This window comes from Apodemus sylvaticus, chromosome 14, assembly GCF_947179515.1.
Source record: "Apodemus sylvaticus chromosome 14, mApoSyl1.1, whole genome shotgun sequence".
NCBI classification, from domain to species: domain Eukaryota; kingdom Metazoa; phylum Chordata; class Mammalia; order Rodentia; family Muridae; genus Apodemus; species Apodemus sylvaticus.
The window spans coordinates 72,520,362-72,548,319 of record NC_067485.1 but is presented as its reverse complement, the minus strand read 5'-3'; the positions used below and the strand labels follow the sequence as shown (position 1 = coordinate 72,548,319).

The following is a 27,958-nucleotide window of genomic DNA, read 5'->3' as shown; positions in this document are numbered from 1 at the left end:
TGTATTATGACATATTTAACAATTTCACATTCATTCAAGGTTTGTTTGAAGTGGACCAACTTTATGCCTTGGAAATGCTTAGACCATTGCCCTGCCTTCAAAAATATGAAAAAGCTCTGATGAAAACTCAGCTAGTTCTCTTTTTTAAAGTACACAATAATGTAAGTAATACATTTAAAGATGTAATTTCAGTGTAATGCTGTCCTAGACACCTTTTGATTTCCCCCTGTGGGTTTTACATTGTATACATAAAGCCAATAAAAATATGAAGCAACGGGCTTCTCTCTACACAAATATAACCTGCTGTTCCGTGTTTGTTCAGAGTTTGTTTGAGGCCAGCCTGGTCTACAGAGTGAGTTCCAGGACAGCCAAGGCTACACACAGAAATTCTGCCTTAAAAAACAAAACAAAACAAAACAAAAAAAGAGGTTTTTGAAATGACCATTTTAATAGTAGAGATACACACTAAAAATAAAACTGCAACAGATTTACAATTCATGTAATTGCACTGTTTTATTTTCGTACGTAATTCCACCATCTCAACAATTATATTTATCAGCATTAATATTATCTCTATTCACTGTGTCTTTGCAATAAAACTATGACAGAACATACTTACTGGGTGCTGCTAAAAGCCATGATAGTTTTAGGGAAATTTCAAATAAGATATTTTTCAAATAAATGGGATGGAGAGAAATTAATATTATTAGTGGATAATATGAAAAGTTTCTGCTGCTTTCCAGAAAGACTTTTTCACTTAAAATATTTTCTGAGTTACATTTCAGAACCCTTTTACTAAAGAAAGGATAATTAAGCAAGATTACTGATTTGCTTTCTTATATATATAAATAGTTAAAACGCTTAACAATGAATGAGTTTTGTGTGTTTCTTGTGATTTTTCCTGGATGTTAGGGTCTTGGGGTGATGTATTGTTGGTTTATCAGTTTGCTTTGTTTATATTTGGTATGTTTGTTCATTTGTTGGGCCATTTGCTTTCTAAAGAGAGAAAATATGGATTTGCCTAGGTCAGAGGAGGGAAGGTATTCTTAAATTCCACTATGCACATGCAGTTAAGAGTTTAACTTTCAATCTTTAAGTGAAAATGGTGGATATTGACCCAAAAAATTGTTTATAAAACCACTAAATACTTGAGTCCCAGATAAAACTGTGTCACCTAAAAGGTAAAAAACGGATGTAATTGGAATATACCTTAAGTTATTTTAATGCGCATGCCACACCTCCTCTGTTATAGCCAGAGGACAACAGTAAAGAGGTTCACTCCTCATACTACATGGGGTCCAGGGAATGAACATTGTGGTCAAATGGTGGCAAGAACCTCTACCCACTGTGTCTTGTCAACAAACATTCAGGTTTTGTTGGAAATCTCATTCAAGTTCCAAATGGAAAGAAATTTAAAATATTCCAAATTTGTTCTAGTTACTGACTCAGGTTAACAAAGGAGCATATCTGAAAAATGAGAATTTTGTGTCTGCTATCCAATTCAGTGGTTCATCAAACTTAAAATACAATACTATCAGAAACCTGAAACACTTAGAGAGACAAAAGCATAACTAACCTTATTAAGCTATCCCACCAAGCTCTCCTTCTTGAATGTGGACTTAAATCGTGGCCCCTATGCTGTTGAACCCAAAGATATTCTGAAGACTGCTGTCACTGGTTCCCTCTGAGACAGATCTGTGGTGAGTGTGGATGTGCGACAGCCTGTTCATCCTTCTCTCAGAGGCAAGCCTGGACTTGGTGTTCTGTAACTCCACAATACTGCTGTAAATACTGCAGAGGAAAACATTTCATGTCACATACTTTTCCTAAATGACTCCCAAAATTGTATTTTGACAATTGCTGTAAGAAGAAATGTGATTTCTGTTTAAACATTCTTTTACCAGTCAAAATATTTCAGGGAATGACTACTATAACAATTGAAAGTTTAAATTACTATAATTACTTCAGACAATTCAAAGGTGATTTGTTTTTCCCAGGAGGCATATACTTTTATTATATATTGGCATAATATTGAATGATTAATTTTGGTGTTCATAGATGTACAGAAAATTTTAGAAAACTTAACATGATTATTCCATTTATCACTTTTTTTTTTTTGGTTTTTTGAGACAGGGTTTCTCTGCATAGCCCTGGATGTCCTGGAACTCACTCTGTAGACCAGGCTGGCCTCAAACTCAGAAATCTACCTGCCTCTGCCTCCCAGAGTGCTGGGATTAAGGGAGTGTGCCACCACCATCTGGCGATTATTCTATTTATAATTTAAGTGTATAAAAATGATATATGATACATAATTTTATTTTTTTATTAAAAAGCATTATAATCTGATCATAATTTTCACCTCTGTCAAATTCTCCAAGGTTTTACTCCCTCCCTACAAACCCAACTCCATGCGTTTTCTTTGTATTTCTTTGTGACTGGCAAGAAGCAAAAGAGACCAAGAAGCACACACACACACATATTCACAAAATCAGAAATCAAAAAATACAGGCAAAAATCAATAAGACAAAAAATGTCTAAACAGCCTGAGCAGCCTCATATTCCAGCTGGACCTCCACTCTCCTTCTCCCTGTCTGCCCACCTTCTTCTGCTGAGCCTGAAACACACAGGTAAGCTTCCAGTCCCCAACCCATCTTCCCTGCTTTCTGAGTCCTCTGGAGCAAGCCCAGCTGCTCTGAGCAGCCAGATGTCCCAGGGGAACCTCCATTCTCTCCCTATTCTCTCTTTCAACCTTCAATAGGTCTGCAGCTACTTAACCACAGAGACCTTCAGATCTATTACCACACAATCTAGGGATATCGATCAGAGGCCTGCCATAGGAGGACCATTGTATTTAAGATCCCCCCGCCATACCTACTATAAAAGATACATCAAGGGACCAAAGTCATACAGATGGAAACACGTCCTAAAAAGAACATAATTTAAAAAGTCAGGCCAATATGACACCTTCGGAGCACAGATAAACTTCTAGAGCAAGCCCAGCATATCTTTTTTTTTTTTTTTTTTTTAAGCCCAGGATATCTTATTACAACTTAAGCACAAGAAAATGGCCTTTGATTCAATCTTATAGAAGTGATACAGGACTTTAAAGAGGAAATGAATAAATCCTGTGAAGAAATACAGGACATAAGCCCAACAGGTAGAGGTCTTTAAAGTGGAAACAAATAAATCCTTTAAAAATATACAGAGTAATACAAATAAACAGGTGAAAGAAAGAAATAAAACCATGAAAGACCAGGAAGTCGAAATAGGAGCAATAAAGAAAACACAAACTGATGGAATCCTGGAGTTGGAAAACCTGGGGAAGAGAATAGGAACAATGGATGCAAGCATAACTAAAAGAATACAGGAGATGGAAGAAAGAATCTCAGGCATAGAAGCTACAATACAAGAAATAAATCTGTCAAAAAATGGTAAATCTAAAAATTTCCTGACACAAAATATCCTGGAAATCTGTGATATCATTAAATGACCTAACTTAAGAATAACTGGAATAGAAGAAGAAGAAGAGTCTCACCTTCAAGGCCCTGAAAATATTCTGAACAAAATAACAAAACACTTTCTCAATCTAAAGAAGGAGAAACAACCTATAAAGCAAACCTATAGAACACCAAATAGACTGGACCAGAAATGAACATCCTACCAACACAGAATAATCAAAACAGAAAATTTATTGAAAAAAAAAGAATACTAAATTTCCCAAGGTAAAGAGGTCAGATAATATACAGAAGCATACCTATTATATTCACACAAGACTTCTCAACAGAAGTTCTAAAAGCAGTAGAAGGGCACGGTGACATATCTTGCAATGTCACAAATACTCCTACCTAGACTTTTCTACTCAGCAAACCTCTCAATCACTATAGACAGAGGAAAAAAGATGTTTGCAAGCAAATACAAATTGAAACTATATTTATCTACAAATTCAGTCCTACAAAAAAATACAAGAAGAAAAATTTTCATGCAAGAACGATACCTACAATCAAGAACACACAGAGAAAATAAATAATTACAAGCCAGCAAATAAAAGAAAATCCCAACAACTGGTCATTAATTCCTCTCAATATCAATGGAAGAATTTCCTCAATGGCTTAAAAAAAGCTTTAAAAAGTGATGCAAAATAGGATCCATCACTATGTTGCATACAATAAACTAATCTCAGCAATAAAGGCAAACATTATCTCAGAGTAAAGGGCTGGAACAAAGTTTTCCAAGCAAACATACCTAAAAAGAGTACTGGAGCATCAATTATAATATGAAGTAAAATAGACTCCGAACCAAAATTAATCGAAGAGACAGAGAAGGACACTTTACACTAATGAAAGCAAAAAATCTACCAAGAAGATATATCACTTCTGAACAGCTATGCCCCAAACACATGAGTACATACATGTATAAAACAAACACTGCTGAAGCTTAAATATCACATCAAACCCCACACATTAATAGTGGGAGAATTCAAAACCCCAATCTCAGGTATGGAAAGGTCACCAAGACAGAAATTAGACACAGAAATCATGAAATTAACAGATGATACAGGAAACAACTGAATCTAACAGCCATCTACAGAACCTTTCTCCAAAACACAAAAGGATATATTTTAATCCCAGCACTTCACAGAACCTTCTCCAAAATTGATAATATAATCAAGCAGAAAGCAAGCCTCAACAGATTCAAGAAGATTGAACTAAACACTTGAAACTTATGAGCTCCCCATGGATTAAGGCTGGACGTCAACAATAGAAAGATGAGAAAGACCAAATATTCATGGAAAGAGAAGAACTCTCTACCCAACAATCACTTTGTCAGGGAAGAAAAAGAAAGAAAATTAAAGACTTTCCAGAATTCAGTAAAAATAGAGGCACAACATATCCAATCATATAGGGCAAAATGAGGGTAGTGCTAAGAGGAAAGCCCATAATACTAAATGCCTTCATTAAAAAATGTAGACATCACATACTAATATCTTAATAGCACACTTGAAAGATGGAGAAGAAAAGGAAGCAAACACACCAAAGTGACGTAGATGGCAGGAAATAGTCAAACTCAATGTTGAAATAAATGAATTTGAAACAAAGAGAATAATACAATGATTCAACAAAAACTATATCTGGTTTGTTGAGAATATCAGCAAAATAACAGATCCTTATCTGAAGTATTTAAAGGCAGAGAGACAGTACCAAAATTAAAAAAAAATCAGTGGTAAAAAATAAATACATAACAGAAACTGAGGAAATTCAAACAATCATAAGCTCCTACTTAAACACCTGTACTACACAAAATTAAAATCTAAACTAAGTGGCTGATTGCCCAGACAAATACCACTTAGGGCTTAAATAAAGATCACGTTAACTATCTAAATAATCCTATGAAAATTAAGGAAATAGAAGCATTCTTCAAGAGTCTCCCAAAACAAACAAAGAAATGGGATGAAATGATGATTTTTATGCATAATTACAGCTGATTTTCAAGGCATAGCTAACCCCAATACTCCTCAAACAGTCCACAAAAGAGAAGCAAAAGGAACACTGTCAACCTTATTCTATGAGGCCACAGTCAGCCTGATACCTAAACCACACAAAGACTCAACAAAGCAAAAGGACTTCAAACCTGTTTCTATTATGAATATTGGTGAAAAAATACTCTATATATTACTTCTAAATTTAACTGAGGAACACATCACAAACATCACCCATTATGATCAAATAGGCTTTATCCCAAAGATTCAGGAAGGGTTCACTAAATGAAAATCCATCGAGTTAAACCACAATATAAAGAAACTGGGAAAAATGGCATGATAATCTCATCAGATGCTGAAAAAGTCTTTGACAAAATACAACACTCCTTCATTTTAAAAGTATTAGGAATATCAGAGATACATGACACATACCTAAACATTCTCAAAGAAATATACAACAACCCAGTAGCCAACATCAGGATACAGGGAGAGAAACTTAAAGCAATTCGATGAAAATCCGGAACATGAAAAAGCTGCTCACTCTTTCCTTACCAATTCATTACAGAGCTTGAAGTTCAGGTCATAGCAATAAAACAATCAAAGGAGATCAAGGTGATTAAAATTAGAAAAGAAAAAGTCAAAGTATTCTTATTACTGGATAATATGATTCTATATATAACTGACCCCCCAAATTCTACCAGAGAACATCACCTGTTGATAAACAACTTCAGAAAATTAGATGGATACAAAATAAACTGAAAGCAATTAGTAGTCTTCCTTTACAAAATGAATAAATGGGCCAAGAAAAAAATTAAGAAAAACACCCTTTGTGATAACCACAAAAATATAAAATATCTTGGTGTAACTCTCTAATGAAGCAACTTAAAGATCAGTATGGCAAGAAATTAAAGTGCCTGTAGAAAGAAATTTAAGAAGGTATCAGGAGATAAAAGAATCTTCCCATGCTCATGGATAGGTAGCTTTAATTTTGTAAAAATGGATATTTTACCAAGCAGTCTTCAGGTTCAATGCAATTCTCATCAAAAATCCCATTTTTATGGAACTTGAAAGAGCAAATCTCAACTCCATATGGAAAATAATAAATTCAGGCTAGTAAACACAATCTTGAAAAATAAAATAACTTCAGAAGAAATCAATATCTGTGACCTCAAACTGTACTGCAGAGCAATAGGGATAAAACTGCCTGGTATTGGTATAGAAACAAAAGTATGGCTACATGGTATCTACTCAAAGACTTGGTACAACGACTCTGGAAAACAATTTGGTGGTTTCTCCGAATACTAGGAATACCTCAAGACCCAAATTTACTACTTCTAGGCATATACCCAAACATGTTCCACCATTCCACAAAGACATTTCCATAGCTATGTTCATAACAATTTAATTTGTAATATCTAGAAACTAGATACAACCTAGGTGTTCCTTAACTTAAGAATGGACAAAAAATATGTGATATATCTAAAATTGAAATACTATTCTGCCATGAAAACTAAAGACATTTTGAATTTTTCAGGTAGAGATGAATCTTGAGAATATCAAGATTCCCAAAAGGACACGAACAGTATGTATACGCATATAATTGAAGATTTGCCATAAAATAAAGGACACTCATGCTGCATTCCACAAATCCAAGAAGGTTAGGCAGAAAGATGGCACAAACAAGGATGCTTGAGACTCACTTAGAAGGAAGAATGGAGTAGTGGTGGAAGGTAGATGGAGAGAGGGAACATTGTGGGAGAGAATAATTGAAGGAGAGAGGGGGTTGGTGTGTTGAGGAGTGTGGAGGGGGATGGGGGATGTCAGGATTGCCATAAGAATTATGGAAAATGAAAATTACTGGGTAGCGGGAAGGTAGGATGGATCTCCAGGAGAGACAAAGAAATGGGGTAGGGGGGGAGCTCTAAATCAATGGGGGTGTCCTTAGCAGTGACTCACAACATTTAGGATATGGAGCCTTATTAGGCAGCCTCCTGTGGCCAGGCAGGATCTTCAGTCTGGCAATAGGGACACAACCAACTCACAAAATTTTTGAGAGAAATCTTGTTCTTTTTCCAAGAAATAGAAGGACTGTGGATGAATCAGAGTTTGAGAGAACAGCTAACCAATAACTATCCCAACTTGAAATGCATCCCATTGACAAGCACTAAACCCTGACATTATTAATGATACTCTGTTATACTTGCAGGCTAGAATCTAGCATGGCTGTGCATTATAAGGCTCCAACAGCCAACTCACACACACAGATGCCCACACCTTCAGCCAAATAGTGGAAGGATTTGGGGCCTCTTCAGAAAGAATAAAAGGAATGGTTGTAGCTCATAGGGGGATAGTAATACCAACAATTCAACTAAGGTGGACCTTTGGGAATCTCAGAGACTGAACCACCAACCAGATAACTTAAACAAACAGGACCTGGGCGCCTCCCTGCACATATGTAGCAGATGTGCAGCTTGGTTATTTTGTATGTCCTGAACAACTGGAGCGGGATCTATCCCAAAAGCTATGTTATATACTTGGGATATATTCATGTAGCTGGGCTGCCTTGTCTGGTCCCAGTAGAAAAGGAAGGTCATAGCCCTGCAGAGCCTTGAAGTGCCAGGGAGGCAGAAAGCCAGTGTGCCCCCATCCACTCATAGGTCAAGGAGAGTGGGAAAGGAGGGATTGATTGTGAGAAGGGATGACAGGTGGGGGGCAGCAGTGAGTAGGATATAAACTGAATAAGTAAACATTAAATTAAAAAAGCCTGAACAAATCAATATTAAAAAAACTACAAAAATGTCATTCATTGTGTTTTGTGCTAACCAGCTACTTATCATGTGGACTACCCTAAATTATGGTGATTCAAGAGCTTCAGAGAGGTTGAACAGGTAAGCAAAGAGGCACAATTTTATAACCAAATCTACTGCTGTCTAGAAGGGTTGTACTTAAAAAAATTGTTGATGCCCCTGTATTAAAGTGCAACAAGTTAAGAAATCTTTAGTTGGTTGATACATTTTTTGTGTCATACTCATAGGCATTTAAATATGCATAAATCTATAAAACATATATACTCCAGATATAGAATTAAATGGCAAAGTGAAACATTTCCTTCATGAATTTGGTAAGTCAGGCTACCCCTGAGGCCGGTAAACTATAAGATCTTCGTCGAGTTAGTAGTTGTGGGGCCTGCCCTTTTTGCCATTCATGCAGCCCTCCCTCCCATACTGAATGAGCAATTATGTTTAGTAACTTCATAATCTATATTTCTGTTCACACCTGCAGTAGACCTTAAGGTCAACAGCAAGGATAGTTCCTTTTGTAAATTAGAAAAGCATTAATGTACCAGAGTCTCTCCAGGTAACATACAAATTTCCTATTACAGAGACATAACATTCCAATAGCCAGAATAATAGACTCTGTGGTGTGTGCTACATTCTTTGAGTTTCTATTATAACCTTCCTTTAAACACTTCTACTTAAGTGAACATTTGATGAGGAGAGTTCCAAAATTACAGCTATATGAATTAGCAATTCGAAATAACTAACATGCATATGTACTTAGCTGAATGTCCACACCTCAAGTAAACTTTTATTATGGAAAGGGAAGAAAGTGTCGCAGATATGAACCCACACACCTACAGTCACTGGATATTCGACAAAGGAGCTAAAAACATCCAGTGGAAAAGAGACAGCATTTTTAACAAATGGTGCTGTATCAACTGGAGGTCAGCATAAAGAAAAATGCAAATTGATCCATTCTTACCTCCTTGTACAAAGCTCAAGTCCAAGTGGATCAAGGATCTTCACACTGGGCATATACCCAGAGGATTCTCCAGCATGAAATAAGGATACATGCTCCACTATGTTAATAGCAGCCCTATTTATAATAGCCAGAAGCTGGAAAGAACCCAGGTATCCCTCAACAGAAGAATGGATGCAAAAAATGTTGTATATATACACAATGGAGTACTATTCAGCCATTAGAAACAATGAATTCATGAAATTCTTAGGCAAATGGATGGAGCTGAAGAACATCATACTAAGTGAGGTAACCCAGTCTCAAAAGATCAATCATGGTATGCACTCACTAATAAGTGGATATTAACCTAGAAAATGGGAATACCCAAAAGATAATACACACATCAAATGAAGTACAAGAAGAATGGAGGAGTGGCCCCTTGTTCTGGAAAGACTCAGTGAAGCAGTATAGGGAAAAACCAGAACCAGGAAGTGGGAAGGGGTGGGTGGGAGAACAGGGGGAAGGAAGGGGACTTATGGGATTTTCGGGGAGTGGAGGTCCAGAAAAGCAGAAAACATTTGAAATGTAAATAAAAAATATATCGAATAAAAAATAAATAAATAAATAAATAAATAAATAAATAAATAAATAAAAACAAGATACACTGAAGCTTATAGAGGAGAAAGTGGGGAAGAACCTTAAACACATGGGCACAGGGGAAATTTTCCTGAATAGACCGCCAATGGCTTATGCTCTAAGAACAAGAATCAATAAATGGGATCTCATAAAACCACAAACCTTATGTAAGGCAAAGGACACTGTCAATAGGACAAAATGGCAACCAACAGATTGGGAAAAGATCTTTACCATTCCTACATCTTGGACAGGGTTAATATCCAATATATACAAAGAACTCAAGAAGTTAGACTCTAGGGAGTCAAATAACTCTACTAAAATGGGTACAGAGCTAAGTAGAGAAATCTCAACTGAGAAAACTCGAATGGCTCTAATGAAATGTTCATCATACTCTGTCATCAGGGAAATGCAAATCAAAAGAACCCTGAGAGTCCACCTCACTCCAGTCAGAATGGCTAAGTTGAAAACTCCTGGGGCCAGCAGATGCTGGAGAGGATGTGGAGAAAGAGGAACACTTCTTCATTGCTAGTGGGATTGCAAGCTGGTAAAACCACTCTGGAAATCAGTTTGGTGGTTCCTCAGAAAATTAGACATAGTACTACATGAGGACCTTGCTATCCAACATATAATAAAGATACATCCTCTTCCAACATATAATAAAGATACATGTTCCACTATGTTCATAGCAGCCTTATTTATAATAGGCAGAAGCTGGAAAGAACCCAGATGTCCTTCAACAGAAGAATGGATACAGACATTGTGGCATATAGACACAATGAAGTACTATTCAGCAATTAAAAACAATAAATTCATGAAATACTTAGGGAAATGGATGGAACTAGAAAGTGTCATCCTGAGTGAGATAACCCAATCACAAAAGAAGACACATGGTATGCACTCATTGATAAGAGGATATTAGCCCAAAATCTCAAAATAAACAAGTTACAATTCACAGACCACAGGAAGCTCAAGAAGGAAGACCAAAAGTGGGGGTGCTTTGGTTCCTCTGAAAAAGGGAACAAAATACTCACAGGAGCAATTATGGAGACAAAGTGTGGAGCAGAGAATGAAGGAAAGGCCACCCAGAGACTGTCCTACCTCAGGATTCATCCTATAAACAGTCATCAAACCCCAAAACTATTATGGATGAAAAGAAGAGCATACTGAAAGGAGAGTGTTATGGTTGTTTCTGGAGAGGCCCTGCCAGAGCCTTACAAATACAGAGGAAGGTGCTAACGGCAATCATTGGACTCAGCACGTGGTCCCCAATGGAGGAGTTGGAGAGCAGACTGGAGGAGCTGAAGGGGTTTGCAGCCCTATAGGAAGACTGATGATGTCAGCCAAAGAGATGCCTCAGGGCTCCCAGGGACTAAGCCATCAACCAAAGGGTACACATGGCTCCAGCCAAAGGAGTGGCAGAGGAATACCTTATTGGGCATCTGTGGGGAAAGCGGTCCTTTGTCCTGTGAAGGCTCAATAGATGCCCCAGTAAGGGGAAATGGATGGGGTGTGGTGGTGGGAGTGGGTTGGGTGTAAGGTCATATTCTTGGAGGCAGAGGGGGGAAGTATGGGTTGGGGGTTTTCGGGGGGGGGAACCAGGAAACGGTTCATTTGAAATGTAAATGAAGAATATATTAAATAAAATAATAATAATAATGGCAGGACGAAAGTTGCATCCAACCTACAACAGCTGTGGAGGAATGCTATCTGTCCTACACAAGTGTTTTAAAGGGAAGTACACGTATGGATATTATTTCGGGAAGGTAATGTTCTTTCAGGCTCTAATGGCCACATGAGTCATTTCACTAGAGTTTAAATTCAGTGCACTGGCTTACTAGGCTTCCAAAGTCTGACTTACTTTTCAAGTTCATATTTCAATCGTTCTCCAAGTTGCAATTCTGCTCTATATTTTTCTTCAAATGTTCTCCGTTGTGCTTTCACAGAAATTGCACGAGATTTTGTTTCCACAATCTCAAGTTCAATTTCCTTATATCTATGCTCCAGTGACATGATGTAATCCTGTCTTTCCTGATCTTTCTGTTGCTCAGAGGCAGCTAGTTCCTTAAGAATATTAAAAAGAAACATTTTAAAGGAGGACAACCAAGGAGATTTCAAATGTATTAGGAGGAGTGGTTGGTGTTATCAAAATCTTGTATTCATGATGAAATTACCAAGATGAAATTAAATAAATAACTTCAACTCACAGAAAGATTCTGTTTAAATTACAAATATCAATGTATATATTCCAAATAAAGGAAACACTTATTTAAAACCTAATCATCCAACAAATTATTGTGTAATTTTCTCTGCATTTGGCTCCACAAGGCAGAGAATGTGTTAAATGAAAGAGAAAGGAGTTGGAGTTCAAATTCTTTATCAACAACTTCCAGTGGATTTAAGCAGAATTGTTTTAATAATTTCTTTCTGTGGTGCTGTAGTCAGAACCCAGGGACTTGTGGATGACAAAGAGATATACAACCATAGGACTACAGTCTCATCCCTGAGGTATTCATATAACAATTCAAAAATTAATAATATAATTTCAGAGTAAGCCATGGAACTTATAAACAACCGAAGTACATTATCATATCCACATCACAATGATTTTCTTTCCCACCATGTTTCAATCTATCTCATAAATCACAACATTTCCTATTGAAAACTGGAATTCTGAAAGATGAATTCTTTTAGCATTAATGTCAAAACTAACAGGATTATCAATAGAAGGGTATGGCTTCTTTTTCCAGAAATCAACAAAAGAAACTGCTGTGAAACACAGAAGAAACACACACAATCATACAAAAAATATAATTGAATATGAATTTTGAGGTGGAGTGAATTACAGCACAGGACAAATGACTATAGTTACCCGTAAGACTTGGTTCTCTTGGTTTATTTTTTCCATGAGTTGACTCCTAGCTTGCTCTTCAATGGCTTTCTTATGATTTTCTACCTCACTTCGCTCTACCATGTTCTTGTCCATATCGGCTTTGAGGCTGAGTATTTTCTCTTCAAGCTGCTTTATTCTACCCTCTTCCGCTTCACGGTTCTCCCGGGCTGCTTTCCTTTCTGCTATTTTCTGCTCCAAAAGATTATTTTCATCTTCCTTGCATTGGCAGCAGATTAATTCTTGTTGTAGTTTTGTTTCCATACTTTCAAGCTGAGTGAAAACAATTAATATTGTCTAGTAATGCAGTAGGCAGAAAAAAGGTTAACATAACACTAATAGCAATTTCAGCATGATTCCAATTGAATTCAACATGAATTTTGGCATGGATTCACCATGAATTTCAACAATTTCAGCATGAACCCAGGCTTTACACCTGGTTTTCCACTTCACACATTAATGAATTATTGATAAACTTAAATTTAAAAAATCCAACCAAATCAAACAAACAACACAAACTCATATATACAACAAATATAACACACACACACATATGGAGAGAGAGGGAGAGAGAGGGGGGGAGAGAGAGAGAGAGAGAGAGAGAGAGAGAGAGAGAGAGAGAGAGAGAGAGAAGAAGCCATAAGCTGTTTTCAGATCAGGAAAACTCTCTAAACATTATTAGGTACATAAGTGAGGTTCTCATATGTCTTTTAACTAATTTAATATTGGAACGACTGTCAAATCATCATGTCAGTAACTACAGACATTTCTTCTTCACAGATAATAAAAGGAATTTAACTAGAAGTCTCATGTGAAATGAACAAAAAAAATAGAAAATGAGAAAAATAAAGCTAAAGTATATGCCCCTTTCAAGAAATGAAGAAAAAATATATATATCCCTTCCAAGAAATGAAGAAAATACAAGCTTTTATTTTAATTTTAAAAATTGGATGCATTTTCTCTTTTTCAAAGTTTCTAATGTTTACTTCTCCTTGCTTCCTTCTATGGAGAACTCCATCTCATTTCCTTCTAGACTGAATTTTTTTCAAACATACAAACTACTTTTGAAAGTTAATGATTCCAACTATTATTTAAACAATTACTTATCTTTGATAAAGTACTTCAAATCTCTGAAGTTTAAAGGTATACACAATAACATCTTCATATGAGTTTAAATTTTTTTCTTGAATTATGATCAATAAAATCCAGCCTGAACCACACTGTGTTCAATAGAGGAAACTAACATGAAATTGTTTTTCCTGAACATATAGAGTCTGGGACGTGGTTCCTGTGACTCAAATTTAGGCAGGGGCATACATGCCAAATGGGTTTAGAACAGCATAGAAATTTCAAGACACAAATATGACACATTTTCAATCTAAAAGGAAAGTTCTTTTGAATATGAGCTCAAGTTTTCAAAAATTTGCAAACTCTTTATATTTACATTGTACTAAATTAGATGCAATTTTTATTTGAAAAATTAATTTAAATTCACCTTCTCTCTTAGTTTCAGTACCGTATCCTCTTCGCAGTGACTTGTACTTGAAGCATTATAACATGAAAACTCTCCATTTTGATGTGCATCTGAGTCCTCCTCCATCATTGTGCACAGATCCATATACCTAGACAAATATGCAAAACAATTAAGTAAACTATTATCACCATTGTATGTTTGTATATTTGTGTTGTTTTTTATGAAATCTGGCTTTAAACATTGGATCTTCCAGACTGTATTTTACAAGTATTTGCATTGCAGATATAAGAATAAGCCTGGTTAGTAACTGAAGATTTTAAATTATAATCATTTAATACATTATAAATAGTAATATGGTTTATAATACTAAAGCAAAATTAATAATAATCAAAAGTGTGATTCTGTGACTATTTTAAAAGTATGAGATTGAAATAATTTTAATTTTTGAATTTTAAAATAAATACCAGGACAGAGAAGTAGGAGGGGGTGATAGGAGAATGGGCAGAGGGAAGAAGGCTTAGGGAAGTTATGGAGAGGGGGGAACCTGGAAAGGAAAATCATTTTGAATGTAAACAAAGAAAATTGAAAATAAAAAGTTCGAAAAAATAAAATAAAATGGTTGAAATAAAAATGGTAAATAAAGTATTAATATTGAAATCAGGAACTGAATTGTTATAAATATCATATGTCAACATATATTTTCATATATCAAAATAAATGATTTACTTATAATTTTGTTTTTAATTTCCAGGATTGTTTGTATATGTGTGTGTGTGTGTGTGTGTGTGTGTGAATGTGTGTGTGTGTGTTTGTGTGCATGTGTGGACTTTATCTCACTGTGTATATGTACACAGGAATGCAAGTATCCTCATAGGTACAAGTACTGATACTTCAGAAGTTGTTGTTACAGGGAGTTAGATGCTACTTGAAGGTAGATGCTGGTAACTGAAATTAGATACTATTATTCTGTTGGTTAACTTTGTTTTGTTTTGTTTTGTTGGTGTTGTTTATTATTATCAACTTGACAGACACAAGTTTAATTTGAAAAGAAAGAAACTTTACTGACAAAATTATTGATTATACCATTCTAGAGACATGCCTGTGGGAACATTTTCTTAATTACCTCTGGATGGGGAAGAGGCTTAAATCATGTATACACACAAATGAATACATATGTTCAAGACACACAAACACATGCAAATAAACAACGATTCATTCCACATAGTAGTACCAAGTATGTGTGGTGTGTGTAAGTACCTTGGTTGAATTCCAATCAAAATTAAAATTTAGAATGAAGACAAATAAAGCCTTTGAAGGATAATTGGGAAAAGAAAAGAGGACAATCAGTGCGTTAAGACATAGGGGATCAAATATAGAAATATGGGGAAAGACTTGAAAAGATTCTATGGCCCTTTGTAGGAGAAGTGTTTGAACACTTGGGCTCCAGTTACTGATGATGCTTGGGCAGGTTATGGAAACGTCAGGAGGCAGAGGCTTGCTGCTTTCCCAACTACTGTGGAATCTGTCCCTCTGTAAACACAGCCCGTTTATTCCTTAAGTTTTCTTTGGTCATTGAATTTATCATAGCACCAGATGTGTAACTAATGCAACCTTTTAAGAAGAAATCTAGAGAACCTCCTAATGTGGTTTTCACAAAATGCAGAAGATGCAATATCATATGCAGAATGTTAAATCACAGGAAAACACTAGTCACACTTTAGAGAAATCAAAATTAAAATAAAAAATAAAAACAAAAGAGGCCAGCCATGTTGGGAGACTCAAAAGTTACGAGAAATTTTGTATTATTTTATTTCAGGTGATAGAATAATGACATCTTTCATGCATTACAAGTCTGAAAGTTTTCATGTTATCTATCATTCTGTGTACTCATTAAAATAGAAACAGAAAGGGCTGGAGCATGGCAACAAGGGAGGGAGATGAAGCAAGGGAAAGAGGAGAGAGAGGGGGAGGGGAAGGAATCGAAGGAGGGAGGGAGAGAGAGAGAGAGAGAGAGAGAGAGAGAGAGAGAGAGAGAGAGAGAGAGAGAGAGAGAGAGAGAGGCATTCTAAGCCTGAAGATTCTGTATTCAGGATGTCAAAAAGTACTTAGAATGCACCTGTGCTATGCATGCACAGGCATTTGACAATGTTCCAAAAAGTAATAGAGTATTATAGTTATTCAGCAATATATTAGTTATCAATTGAGGCTCCCTTCTCTTAGATGAATATAACTTGGTTCACAAAACTAGGCAGCACAGAGGCCAGAGAGGAAGGCTGCTTAATGGATTGCCGCTCATATTTTGCCTGACCTGATTTCTCCTACACCCCAGAATCATCTGCCAGGGATGGAACCTATACACAATGATCTTGTTACCCCACATTCCATGGTCATTAAGAAAATATCTGCACATGTTTCTTATAAGCAATTCTTCATAGAGGCATTTTCTCAATTGTGGTTCTTGCTTCTCAGATATGTCTGGATTGTGTCAAGTTGACAAAATCAACCAGCACAATTAATGATTACATATAATTTATAGATGCCTTAAAATAAAAAGACATGTCAGTGGCCTTAAATGAAAATTAAATATTTTTGGATTCTGAGCTCTGTTTGATACTATAGAACAATTCCTATATAAAATATAAGACATCAATCTGTATGTTAGTTTATGTACACATACATGTAAATTTCTTAAAGGAAACTCAGGTTTGAAAATGTTTATATTTCATGTGTATATGGATTATGATCATGGAATATTAGTATATCTTTTTATGGGTCCACATGAATAACATATCATGGTTAAATATTTAAAAGTAGAAGAAAACCCAATTTTATCCATGTAAATTTTGATCTTTTATAACAAGCACACAAACAAGATATGGGTATTAATATCTGAAATGTAGGAGGAAAAAAATAAAAGCATATTTCAAAGTAGAAATTGAAAATATATTAGGAAGATTACAGTTGATATCAGAGAATGCTTTCATTGTCACTTATTATGGTCAAAATCATCACAGATGTTAGCAATTAATACTGTTCTTCCAAAATTTGAAATTGTGTTGTAGGTTTCTTATATGAGTTTAAAAATAGAACTATTTGTTTTATTATAAACTTGTAGACAAGATAGGAATTTATATTTAGGTTTTGGTAAAATCACTCTTTAGTTGTGGGTGAATGCTTTGATAAATAAATGTCATACCTGTCTATTTCTTCTTCTAGTTCCCTATTTCTCCTTCTCATTTCATGCAAACTCTGTGTCAGTGACAGGTACAACTTAAACTGTTCTTCCTGAGCCTTTTCAGACATTGAAAAAAAATATATGAATACAATTTTAACTGTAGAGATCCACTTTTCTTTCTTAGAAATATTATTTACCAAGCATAATATTCTTAGATAATTCAGAACATATTTTCTGAAATTGATACATGTGAGCATAGATTTCAAAATAATAATTTTTAAAATTGTCTTATGGATTTAGGTGTTTGGCAAGATTGTATTTTTTGTAGGCTTAGGCCTACCTATTGCCAGATCTGAGGAGGAAATGTTACCAGTTTCCAAAAGAGCTAGAGTTCCAAAAACTAGGCATTGACACATGGATGCTGGGACCTTAACCCAGGTTTCTGCAACAGCAGCAAGTGCTCTTACACACTTAGTCATCTCATTGGCTCCCAGATAACACTTTATAGAAGACCTCAGCTATGTGACATTTTCATTGTGACATTTTTCTGATATATAAATTTATAAATATTATTTGTTAAACATGGGAAGGTTTTTTTTTCCTAGCTCACTAATGTAGCCCTCTTTCTGGGACTCTTCTTCTGACTCTTCCTCAGTAACGGTCTCCTTGTTTCTCTACTGTCTATTATACACCTTCAGTCTATGATTCTGACAGCACCTCCAAGGTTGAAGTCCCCAATCTTCCCACTCTAACCCTCTCTCCCTCAGGACTCACCATTTTTCTGCTATTAGAAATGTCATCTTCCATGCTTGCCACAGTAACATTACATCATACTATCATAAATAGAGACCACACATGTACTCTGAAATCTATCCTGTGGTTCCAGAATTCTATATTTCTTCCCTAGGTAAATATTCCATTCCTAACTTTAACCTGTAGAAGTCAGTCCCTGGGAGGATCTTATGAGTCTCTAATAGAACTCTTCCATGACCCAAGATATGGCCAGTACCAGTCTGAACTCTGTCTTCCTTTCCCTAACTCTCATACTTCCTCAGTACACCCTTCAATAGTAACAACTACTATAATTAATGGTCATAATTACTCCTCTTTCCTTTGGTATTCCAACCCTACCAAGTCTCCAAGACCATTACCATGCACATTGAAGAACTCAATGCCACCAACAATTATCAAAAGGAGATATTTCAAACTTCCAACACTCACCTTCCCAGGACTTATGACACTCACTTAAGAGGAGTCACAGGCAGAACTCTTCTCCTCGGTTTGCTGTGTTCTTACCTTTCCATCTGTCTTTTTCACCTCATCATCTGTGGACATACATGAATAGCCTCCCTCCCTCAGCAGAAAGAATATTCATATTCCCATCCCTATGCTACTTGGGGCTAAGAATCCTATGACCCTCTTGAATGGCAAACTTGCTCTGCTGGTCTGGTCAAGCCCTTGTTTCCCCTCAGTAACTCACTCTATTCCTGACATTGGAGGACCTTTGGGGAGGATGTTCTTTACTCACAGTGTGATGGTTGGGATATGCATGGTTCTTGGGAAGAGACACTCTTAAGAGATAAGGCCTGCTGAGAGTAGGTGTGGCGTTGTTGCAGGAAGTACCCCACTGTGGCAGTGGGCTTTGAAGCTCCACCCATTTCTGAAGAGTGCTTTCTCCTACCTTCCTGAGAATGCCAATCTATTGACAGAGGTTGGATCATGATGGAGAACTCTTAGTTCATTCTCCAGCACTATGCCTGCCTAAAAACTAAAATGCTTCCTGTCTTGGTATTGTACTGGACCTCTGAACCTATAAGCTAGTCACAAATCAATTTTGTCCTTTATATCATGGAATCTGTTCCCAGCAATAGAAAGCCTAAGACATACACACACACACAAAAATGGCTTTGCCAACTCTCTTCTTGGTACATTATTCATTTCATCAAGACATGTTCTCATCTAACTCACCCCTAATAGCACCTGCTGGTGAAGGCAGAAGCCATGCCTTTCTCTGGCAGAATATGCATCACTCAGGTATCCTGTCCACAACTGGCACTGAGTGACTGCAAATATGAGTTCAAGCCAATCCACACTACTAGCCCGGACTTCCCACCTCAAGTCTCTTTAGGCTTGCCTCCTTTCTCTTTCATTTCTCATAGAAAATAAAAACACCAAGGGTGTGAGAGGGTCCCCGGTCCTAACGGGGAGGTCTTTAGTCAAAATGACCAACAGCGTGGAAATGGAACCTGAAGAGACCACCTCCAGTAGATAGACATGTCCCGAGTTGAGGGATTTGGCAATCTACCCATCTCAAAATATGGTCCCAGGATTGTTCCTGTCTAATGGAAATGCAGGGACAACACTGGAGCAGAGACTGAAGTAAAGGCCATGCAGAGACCACCTCAACTTGGGATTTATACCATATACAGATGTCAAATCCCTAACTCTGTTGCTGAAACCAAGATGTGGAAGAAGCCTGGCATGGGTGTACTCTGAGAAGCTCTACCAACACCTGACTGAGACAGATACAAATACTTACACCAAACCATTGGCCTGGGCATGGGGAACCCTATGGAAAGAGTGAGGGAAAGGACTGAAGGAGGTAAAGGGTATTGCAACCCCATAGGATAAATAACAGTATCCAATAACTGGATACCTCAGAGCTCCCAACAACTAAGCAACCAACCAAAGAGCATACAAGGGTTGGTCCATGGTCCCTGCTACAGGATTGCCTTGTCTGGCCTCAGGGGGAGGGGATGTGCTTGTTCTTGTGAATGCTTGATGCCCTAGAGAATCAAGATGCTAAAGGGATGATGTAGGAATGGATGAGTTGGTATGGGAGCACAATTAGAGGTTAAAACGGTAGGGGAAAAAGGTGGGGTGTTTGTGGAGGGGCTCCCAGGAAGAGGAATAACATTTGAAATGCAAATAAATAAAATAATATAAAAATAAAAGAATAACAAATACTAAAGATCTTTCAAAATGTCATATGGAGACCTGATACTATAGAAGCTTTCTAAAGAATATTCATATACACATGTATAAAATGAGTGAAAAAAGCATTTCTACAATGGGGTGATGCTGGCCCTATTCAATACCGCAGTGGTAATAAATGCTATCCCAGGAATGGTTTTCTTCTTCTACAGTTTTTGACAAGCGAGGTCATACGAAACCCCAAATATTCAGGTACTTCCTAATGCTCTTGGTTACGCTCTAAAACCTGATGGAAAGAAATTATTCCTGGAGACCTCACTCCTTGAGCTATAACATGTGGGAATCTACAATATAACCTGGAAACATTATTCCCATTAGCTAGCTTTCATAGTGTTAGAAGCTGCTAGAGGAGAAAAGAAATCAACACATATGTAGATATGAACCCTGCTGCCTGCAACTATGACTACCATTGCCAGCCATCGCTGGTGGTAAAAAAGACTCTTAATCTACTGTTTTCTAATTGGATGTAAGGCCCCTTTTATATGTTAAACCCATACCTTGAACTGTTGTCTGAGCCAAGAACCTGTGACTAAATATATCCTATCCTTAGTGGAGAACCTACTACTGCGCTACCTCATGGGCAGACAATTAACCTGACTCCTATAATTACTAACAAATAGTAACAAAGTGAAGCTATCAAATATTTGAACAGGGATAATATCTGACTCTCCTAAAATGTGGTTATATGCTGCTTCTGAATACAGGAAAATTTCTTTCAAGTATTAGAGAATTAAAACACAATGGACTTCATAAGTCTATACTTACCGGGGTTCTTGAAAGCTCTTCATTCTCCTCTGCTTGGAGGCTTGCTGCATCAATTAATTCTAAATTTTCAAGGGTGGCCCTAAAAATATGTTTTAAAATGATTGTGCATAACTGGCCACATTGAAAAATACCAAATTAGTTTCTGAAGAAACATGCAAATGATTACACAAATTCTGAAAAATTTGAAAGATAGTGATTTGGAAACTATCACTCTCTCTGTGCCCCTTTGTCTCTATAAACTTTAGATGTAATTTGAAGAAATATGCATTTTCTTTTTTTGTCTTAGTGAATATCAAACTTTCACACATACAAAGCATACACGCATTGAGTGAGTACCACCCACCAACAAACTATGAATTTTAAGTAACTAAGACCAGAATGTTTCCTGATTTCAAAAGTGTGTAATTACTATGAATGATGCAATTTCTCTTTCTTCATTCTTTCCTTGAAAACACTAGAGCTATTCAGCACAGTGCTTACATTATAGACCTCTGTGAGTGACCCTCATGTCCCAAGGTCATGACGCAGTTTGCGTGTTCATAAAGTACCTCATGCAACTAAAAGAAGCACTAGGTAGACTGTGCCCTGTGTTCCTGTTGCAAAAACAAAACACTGCCCTCAGGTCTTTCCTGACATGATAGACTAGAGATTCTCTGAAATGCTGAGCCGATATATTTTTCTCTATCAAGCTGACTTCTGAGCGATCACCTCCGTAGTGAGGGAAGTGATTAAAAAGGAAATGGAGTCATTTAATCACTTCTGTAATGATACTGCCAATGTGTTTCTTAGACTTTGGAGACTTGAATAGTGGGCATTTGGAAAACGTGGGAACTGTGGTTTACATTTGGCTCAAAATAAGACTGGACTAATGAATCACTCTTGCATGACTTCATGAGACCAGAAAACTCACTTACATGAATGCAGATAATGAGCTTGCAGGTGGAATAAAGAACTCTTCTACAGAGTTGGCCCAAGGCCATACACATTAGATTCTGTCCTATAATCTGTATCCATCCCTGAAAATCTCAGTGATATGGAATTTAAAAGTAGTCAGTAAGTTTATTTAGTGGAGGAAATATTCCAGAAGTCATTATACTTTGTGCTATCACATTGTTAATGCTCATGGTTTTAACTTTGCTTAGGGCAACCAAGTGAGTTGAAAAGTATACAGGTTATTTAGAAATGTGACATCATCCTGGTGGAAATAGACAAACTTTCGACAAGATGGCTAGAAAAGTAAAAGGCTCATCAACCCTGAACACAGCTTAGAGTACTTTGCATTAACAGGGTTGCCTTTGAGACAGGCCCAAACTTCAAAAGTACATGCATAAAATGAAAACAAAGAGGGAATGCATTCTTTAGGATAGCAGTGACTCTCAACCTTGAATACAGCCTCAGTTATACTCTCCTACTAAAAGCCAGATGGGGATTTGAGTCTGGAAGTTTGGCTGCCCTGTGTCCACAGGCCTGGGTGTTACTTAAGCTGCAAAATCACTAAGTAGTAACTATTCTGGTGATAGTCTTGCAGTGTATGTCAAAATGCAAGCATAACTTGGCAATGGTGCGATAAAGCAGTATTGCATAGAAAAGCCAGTTAGACAAGACAATGTGAATCTGTTAAAGTCCATATACAGAATGTCTGAGTGGTTTATGTGTAAAGGAGTGAAGGTAACACCTAAATTGTCAAGATGCAAAGAAGTAATAGGATGTTGCAGATGTCAGAAATAGAAGATTTTAAGTGATGGAAGTACCAGTAAATGAATGGAACTGGCCCAAAATCAGACCACATGTACTATATGGCACTGCAGAGGCAGGGCTGCCCAATCCTGGTGGAGTGTATGTGGCACCACCATGTACCACAGACTGTGGGTATTTTTTTATGTTTGTCCTGCTGGGTTTCAGGCTGTACTTGGTATAATATTCATTAATATTTTCTTATTATTATCTTTTGGTATATGTTAGGTAATTGACATAAAAACCTATGTAATTTTCATAATTAATGAATGGAATTGGACTTTAGTGTCAGAGAAAAATGGCATTATGAATAATGTAAAAACTATTAAGATTATCTATTTGGCCTTTGAACTTGGACTAAGCAAATTTTGCATTGTCAGATAGCCACAAGCTTCTGGGGGGGGGTGTCAAAAGAAGAGTGCTATAGTTTAAATTTCATATAGTCACCATGTTTTAGTGTTTTAAAGCTTTACCATTCCATTGACTTGCCCAACATGATGAAGTGAATGTCTCATGCACTGTGAACCCCAATGACCTTTTGTAAAGAACCAGGAAAAATAACTTTTGTTTCATTATAAATCAAAATGTCTACCCTGCATATTGTGCTGATGTTGAATTAGAACACAGCCAGCACTTCATTTGCATGTTGCCGTGGCTATGTAAACTACACCTCTAATGTCACATCAACTGTAGTAGGAATGCTATTGTCCATAATGCTTCATGTCACTTCATCCAGGTAATTCAGTGATATTTAAAAGACACATAGTCAAGGACTACTGCACAGTCCCTGAATAAATTTGCCAAGTCTGATAAGCAGGAAATTCCATTTTGTTGTGACTTTTGTTTATATATGATATGCATTTTACTATGGTTTAAACACACATTAAGTACTGTGGCTCATATAAGGTCATATTTGTGTTGTTGAATTTTTCATGTGAAAATGAACATGAAGTTTCCAACTCAAATGAACAACTTTGAATAAAAGTCTTCAAAGAATACTCATCACAATGTGAGCTACATAAAATAACTGTGGTGTGCATTAATATGATTGCAACTGATCATCCTCTAGGTGGTGTGACAGTAAGTTTACATAAGTTTCACTGAGTCCTTTACCATACTACTGAAAGTGGCAGAATATGAGGAGCTTGAGGCCCTGAACACATCACACTACATCATGTATGTTCACAAATTACATTGAACAAGCCATTTTGTACATTTGTAATAATGCATAGGTTATGTTCTTAGTACTGCTTGGCTGGAATGATCATGTAACATTACACTCAGGATCTCTCAGCTTAAGCAGAACGTAGCAGATAAGACTATGGGAGGCATCACAAGCACTGATATGAAAATAGCAAAGTGGAATCAATATTCTCTAGTCAATTAACATCAGTTCTCATGCAGTAGTATTTTCACATCTATGGTGGAAAATGGTAGGAAATACCTACAACTGCAGTTCCTCAAAGTATGAGGCAGTTTTGTTCACTTTCTTTATCTGCTTGTGTTTTCCTGTATTTGTTTCAGGGATTAATGTGTTTCCTCTTTAAGGACTTCTACTTGTTTACCTGTGTTCTCTTATATTTCTTTAAGGGAGTAATTTATGGCCTTCTCAAGACTTCTATCATTTTCATGAGATGAGAATTTAGATCTGAATATTGCTTTTCAGGTGTGTTGGGGTATCCATGGCTTGATGTGGTGGAAGAACTGGGTTCTGATGTTGCAAAGTAGTATTGGTTTCTGTTACTTATGTTCTTGTGCTTGCCTCTTGCCATCTGGTTATCTCTGGTGTTAACTGGCCTCACTGTCTCTGACCAGAGCCTGTGCCTTCTTGAAACCTGTGATTTGATGCAAGATATTTCCTATCCATTCACATTGAGGCTGTGAGAGGCCAGAGATGACAGGGGAGAGAGGAGGAGGAGCTAAGAAAAGGAGGGTTAGAAAGAGAAGGAGCATGGGAGCTGCACGAGGGAGTGCAGGAGAGGATGCACAGATCCAGATGGTGTCAGATGGGTTTCTCCTGTGCTGAGAGGTTAGAAATATTGGGACAGAACTTTATCATTGTAAATTGGCATTATGAAATTGGAACTTTCTTATACATAAATATATTTGGTTAACTATTCAAGTTTGAGGGTCACTCTATACCGGATAAATGGAAGGACTGGTACAAAGGCCTGGTTGTGCAGTACTTTTTATAAATAACTGCTACAGTGATCCTGGGATTCTCTGATCCTGGATGTGTCAGAACTCCTTGGGGTCAAGCTGCATCTGGGTGGGGCCTGAATGGGTGGGAATCCAGAGCACAGCCTCAGCTCTGGGAACAGGTGCAAATTGGAAGGAGCATGGGCCTCTGGCTGGGCAGGTCCTAAATTCTAAACTTCCTAATACTGTGACCCTTTAATATGGTTACTGCTATTGTAGTGACCCCGAGTAGAAAATTACTTTTATTTCTACTTCATGATTGTAATTTTGCTATTTTGTGTATTGTAATGTATATCTTTCAATGTATTATATGTTTTGTAATGTAAATATTTCCTAAGGGTCTTATGTGACACCTGTGAAAGGGTCATTTAACCCCTAACTTAGTAACAACACACAGGTTGAGAAGAACCAGTGGGGTAGAGAATGAATAATTACAATATCTTATCTAAAATTACCAAAAAAATTAATAAAAATATTAGGTTTCAAGTTATTCCGTTCACTAAAGTTTATAAATTTTATACAACTAAACTATAATCTTCATAAAATATAATTAGCCACAAGGATGTTTCACAAAGGAATAAAGAATGTTAAAATATCTTCAAGCATTTTGTTCATTATTAGAATCCAACATCATACAGATCATCTCAAATGCATTCTTACAATTTTTATTTCTATTTTATTTTCTTTCAATTTACTCTATCAATTATATAAATCATACAATTTACTTGATAAATTTAGTAATCAATTACAAAGTATCAAATGTCTCTCAACATACAAATTTGAATTTTTTCTGTGAATTAATGTTGAATAATCTATTTAGAAATCATATATTTGCCTTGTGCATATGAGAATGAAATAAGATCTAAGTTTATCTCTATGAAAGGGTGATACTTTACTACTTTATTTAAAATTCTTGGTTCACTATAAAGCAGTATAATATTAAAAGAATTTGTCTTAATTAAGAAAACTATTGTTTCATATTCCATTGGTGAAATTTGAAATTAATATAAATTTTGTTTGGAACAATTATATCAGCCAAGTCCTTTAATATGATTTACATCCTTTAGCTAAAGGAATCAATATTAAAGAATATATTCAAATTTGTATTCAAATAAAAATAATTCAATATTTAGAGAAGCTTTTAAGAAAGTGTATTCTTTGTAGCATAATTGTAAAATATTTTTTAAAACTTTAATTGATGCCTCATGAAAATGAGGTTTCTCTGTAGATATCAAGAGTGTGATTGCATGGGACACATACATATATCTCATATACGCATATGTACATAATTATGGAAAATAGTAATAATGATATTTGTAATTTAATTATTTTCACATTCTACAAGGCTAACAATTCTCCCACTTAACAATTGAAGCACCCACCCAGTCACCCCAAAATCAAACAACTGAGGCCCTAAGATCACAAATTTGGGGTTTCCCTAGACTACATAAAGATATCTATCAAAAGTAATAATAATAAAACCCAAATATGAAAAGTTCTTCCCTTTCAGAACACTTACAAAGTTAGTGACAAACTACAAATGTTCTATTTATGCTCTAATAAAAACACTTAAAATATTTCTCTAAAATTGGGACATCCTACCTCAAACTGCATAGCTCATCTTGCAGTTCAGCATTTTCAATCTCTAGTTGAGACCACTCCTCTCACAGTGCAATAATTTCATTACTTATACGTTCACAATCTTCTTCAATTAGTTCACAGTTATGTTTTTTAAAGTCTATTGATCTTTTATATGTATAAACTGCACCCCAGATTTTCACTAGGATCTCAGAATTTATATCTGTATTGGAGAAAAAGCACAATTACAGTACAGCAGCATTTTTGATAAATAAAACAGACTAGAGTTTTACCTAAACATGATGCACTGTAGAAATGTATCCTGAGGACCCACACAGTGGAAGACATGGTACATTCTGAAGATATGAAAAGAAGACAGTTAAGGTGTTTAGTTTAAGAACTAGTAGAGAAGACAAAAAACGACATAAAACCAGATATTACAGACTCAGATGATACTGAAGTCAAACAAAGTTTTAATGTTGAATAAGCATGCAGGAATATGCCGTAATGGAAGGGATGAGTAGGCATGAAGTAAGAACAAGAAGTAGTTGGTCAGAGTGTGAAGAGGCACATTGCCAGTATTCTACAGCAGACTAGAAATGGAGATGCTACTGCCCTCTAAATGTAAACAAGGTCAAGTAAAAAGTACTGATTTTGATTCCTACCTCAAACAACACAAATCAGAAAAAAACATGTTTTAGAAACTGAAGATTATATGCTTCAGACATGACATAAATTGTTAGCTAATAAGCACTAAAACAGTTTGATGATATTATCCCAATTTTCTATCTCTGTGCTATGGGATAGTACAGACTAGGTTAGAATATGATGAGGACAAAGCTATTCTGACTCTCCTAGACTCCTGGAGCTGTGCAGATAAGCTATTTGGTGAAGAAAGCAGCCAGAAATCACAGGCCAGAAGTCTGGAAAATAGACACAAAGAAGAGGGGATGCTCTGGGCATGTTACTAGGCCGTCTGAAACATACTATAGAGCACATAACAACATGGGAATTCCAGGAAATATCCTGGGGCTGAGGGACACAACATCTCACACAATTAGAGGAGACCACCAGTGTTCACACAATGCCAAGAAAAGGGCATGTCTTCCCATAGGCTAGAGTGAACAAGGAATAATATACAGGACCATAGTTAGCAAAAAGCATTGGCATGCTTTAGGAATGGAGAAAAAACAATATGCTGGGTGCATTTGTTGTGGTTTACCTAATAATTATACAAACAAAAAAAGAAGGACCAAACTGATTATAAGAAATATACAATGCATATATAGAATTCAGAAAACT

General features: G+C 36.3%; 3 protein-coding genes across 6 annotated transcripts in view; 1 reads left to right on the top strand and 2 right to left on the bottom strand.

The window, feature by feature from the left end:
* LOC127665134 (ankyrin repeat domain-containing protein 26-like) lies at positions 1-26,755 on the bottom strand. The gene is made up of 7 exons (XM_052157572.1): positions 26,681-26,755; positions 21,146-21,224; positions 14,233-14,359; positions 12,720-13,010; positions 11,709-11,911; positions 1,577-1,791; positions 1-95 (listed from the first exon to the last, which is right to left on the bottom strand). The coding sequence occupies exons 2-6, from the start codon at positions 21,193-21,195 to the stop codon at positions 1,620-1,622; spliced, it is 843 nt and encodes a 280-aa protein (XP_052013532.1). The 5' UTR covers positions 21,196-21,224; positions 26,681-26,755; the 3' UTR covers positions 1-95; positions 1,577-1,619.
* LOC127665122 (ankyrin repeat domain-containing protein 26-like) overlaps positions 1-27,958 on the top strand; it is a 922,395-nt gene that overhangs the window by 311,822 nt on the left and 582,615 nt on the right. The window lies entirely within an intron of this gene.
* Positions 1-27,958, bottom strand: part of LOC127665125 (ankyrin repeat domain-containing protein 26-like) — an 870,635-nt gene that overhangs the window by 498,450 nt on the left and 344,227 nt on the right. The window lies entirely within an intron of this gene.

What these genes read in the sequence shown, in the direction of transcription:
- LOC127665134 (XM_052157572.1), bottom strand. Translation starts at nt 21,195, where the DNA reads ATGCAGCAAGCCTCCAAGCAGAGGAGAATGAAGAGCTTTCAAGAACCC. An exon ending in TACTGAAACTAAGAGAGAAG is followed by an intron (nt 13,011 to 14,232) that starts GTGAATTTAAAT and finishes GTTTTCACTCAG; the next exon opens with CTTGAAAGTATGGAAACAAA. An exon ending in AAGAGAACCAAGTCTTACGG is followed by an intron (nt 11,912 to 12,719) that starts GTAACTATAGTC and finishes AATATTCTTAAG; the next exon opens with GAACTAGCTGCCTCTGAGCA.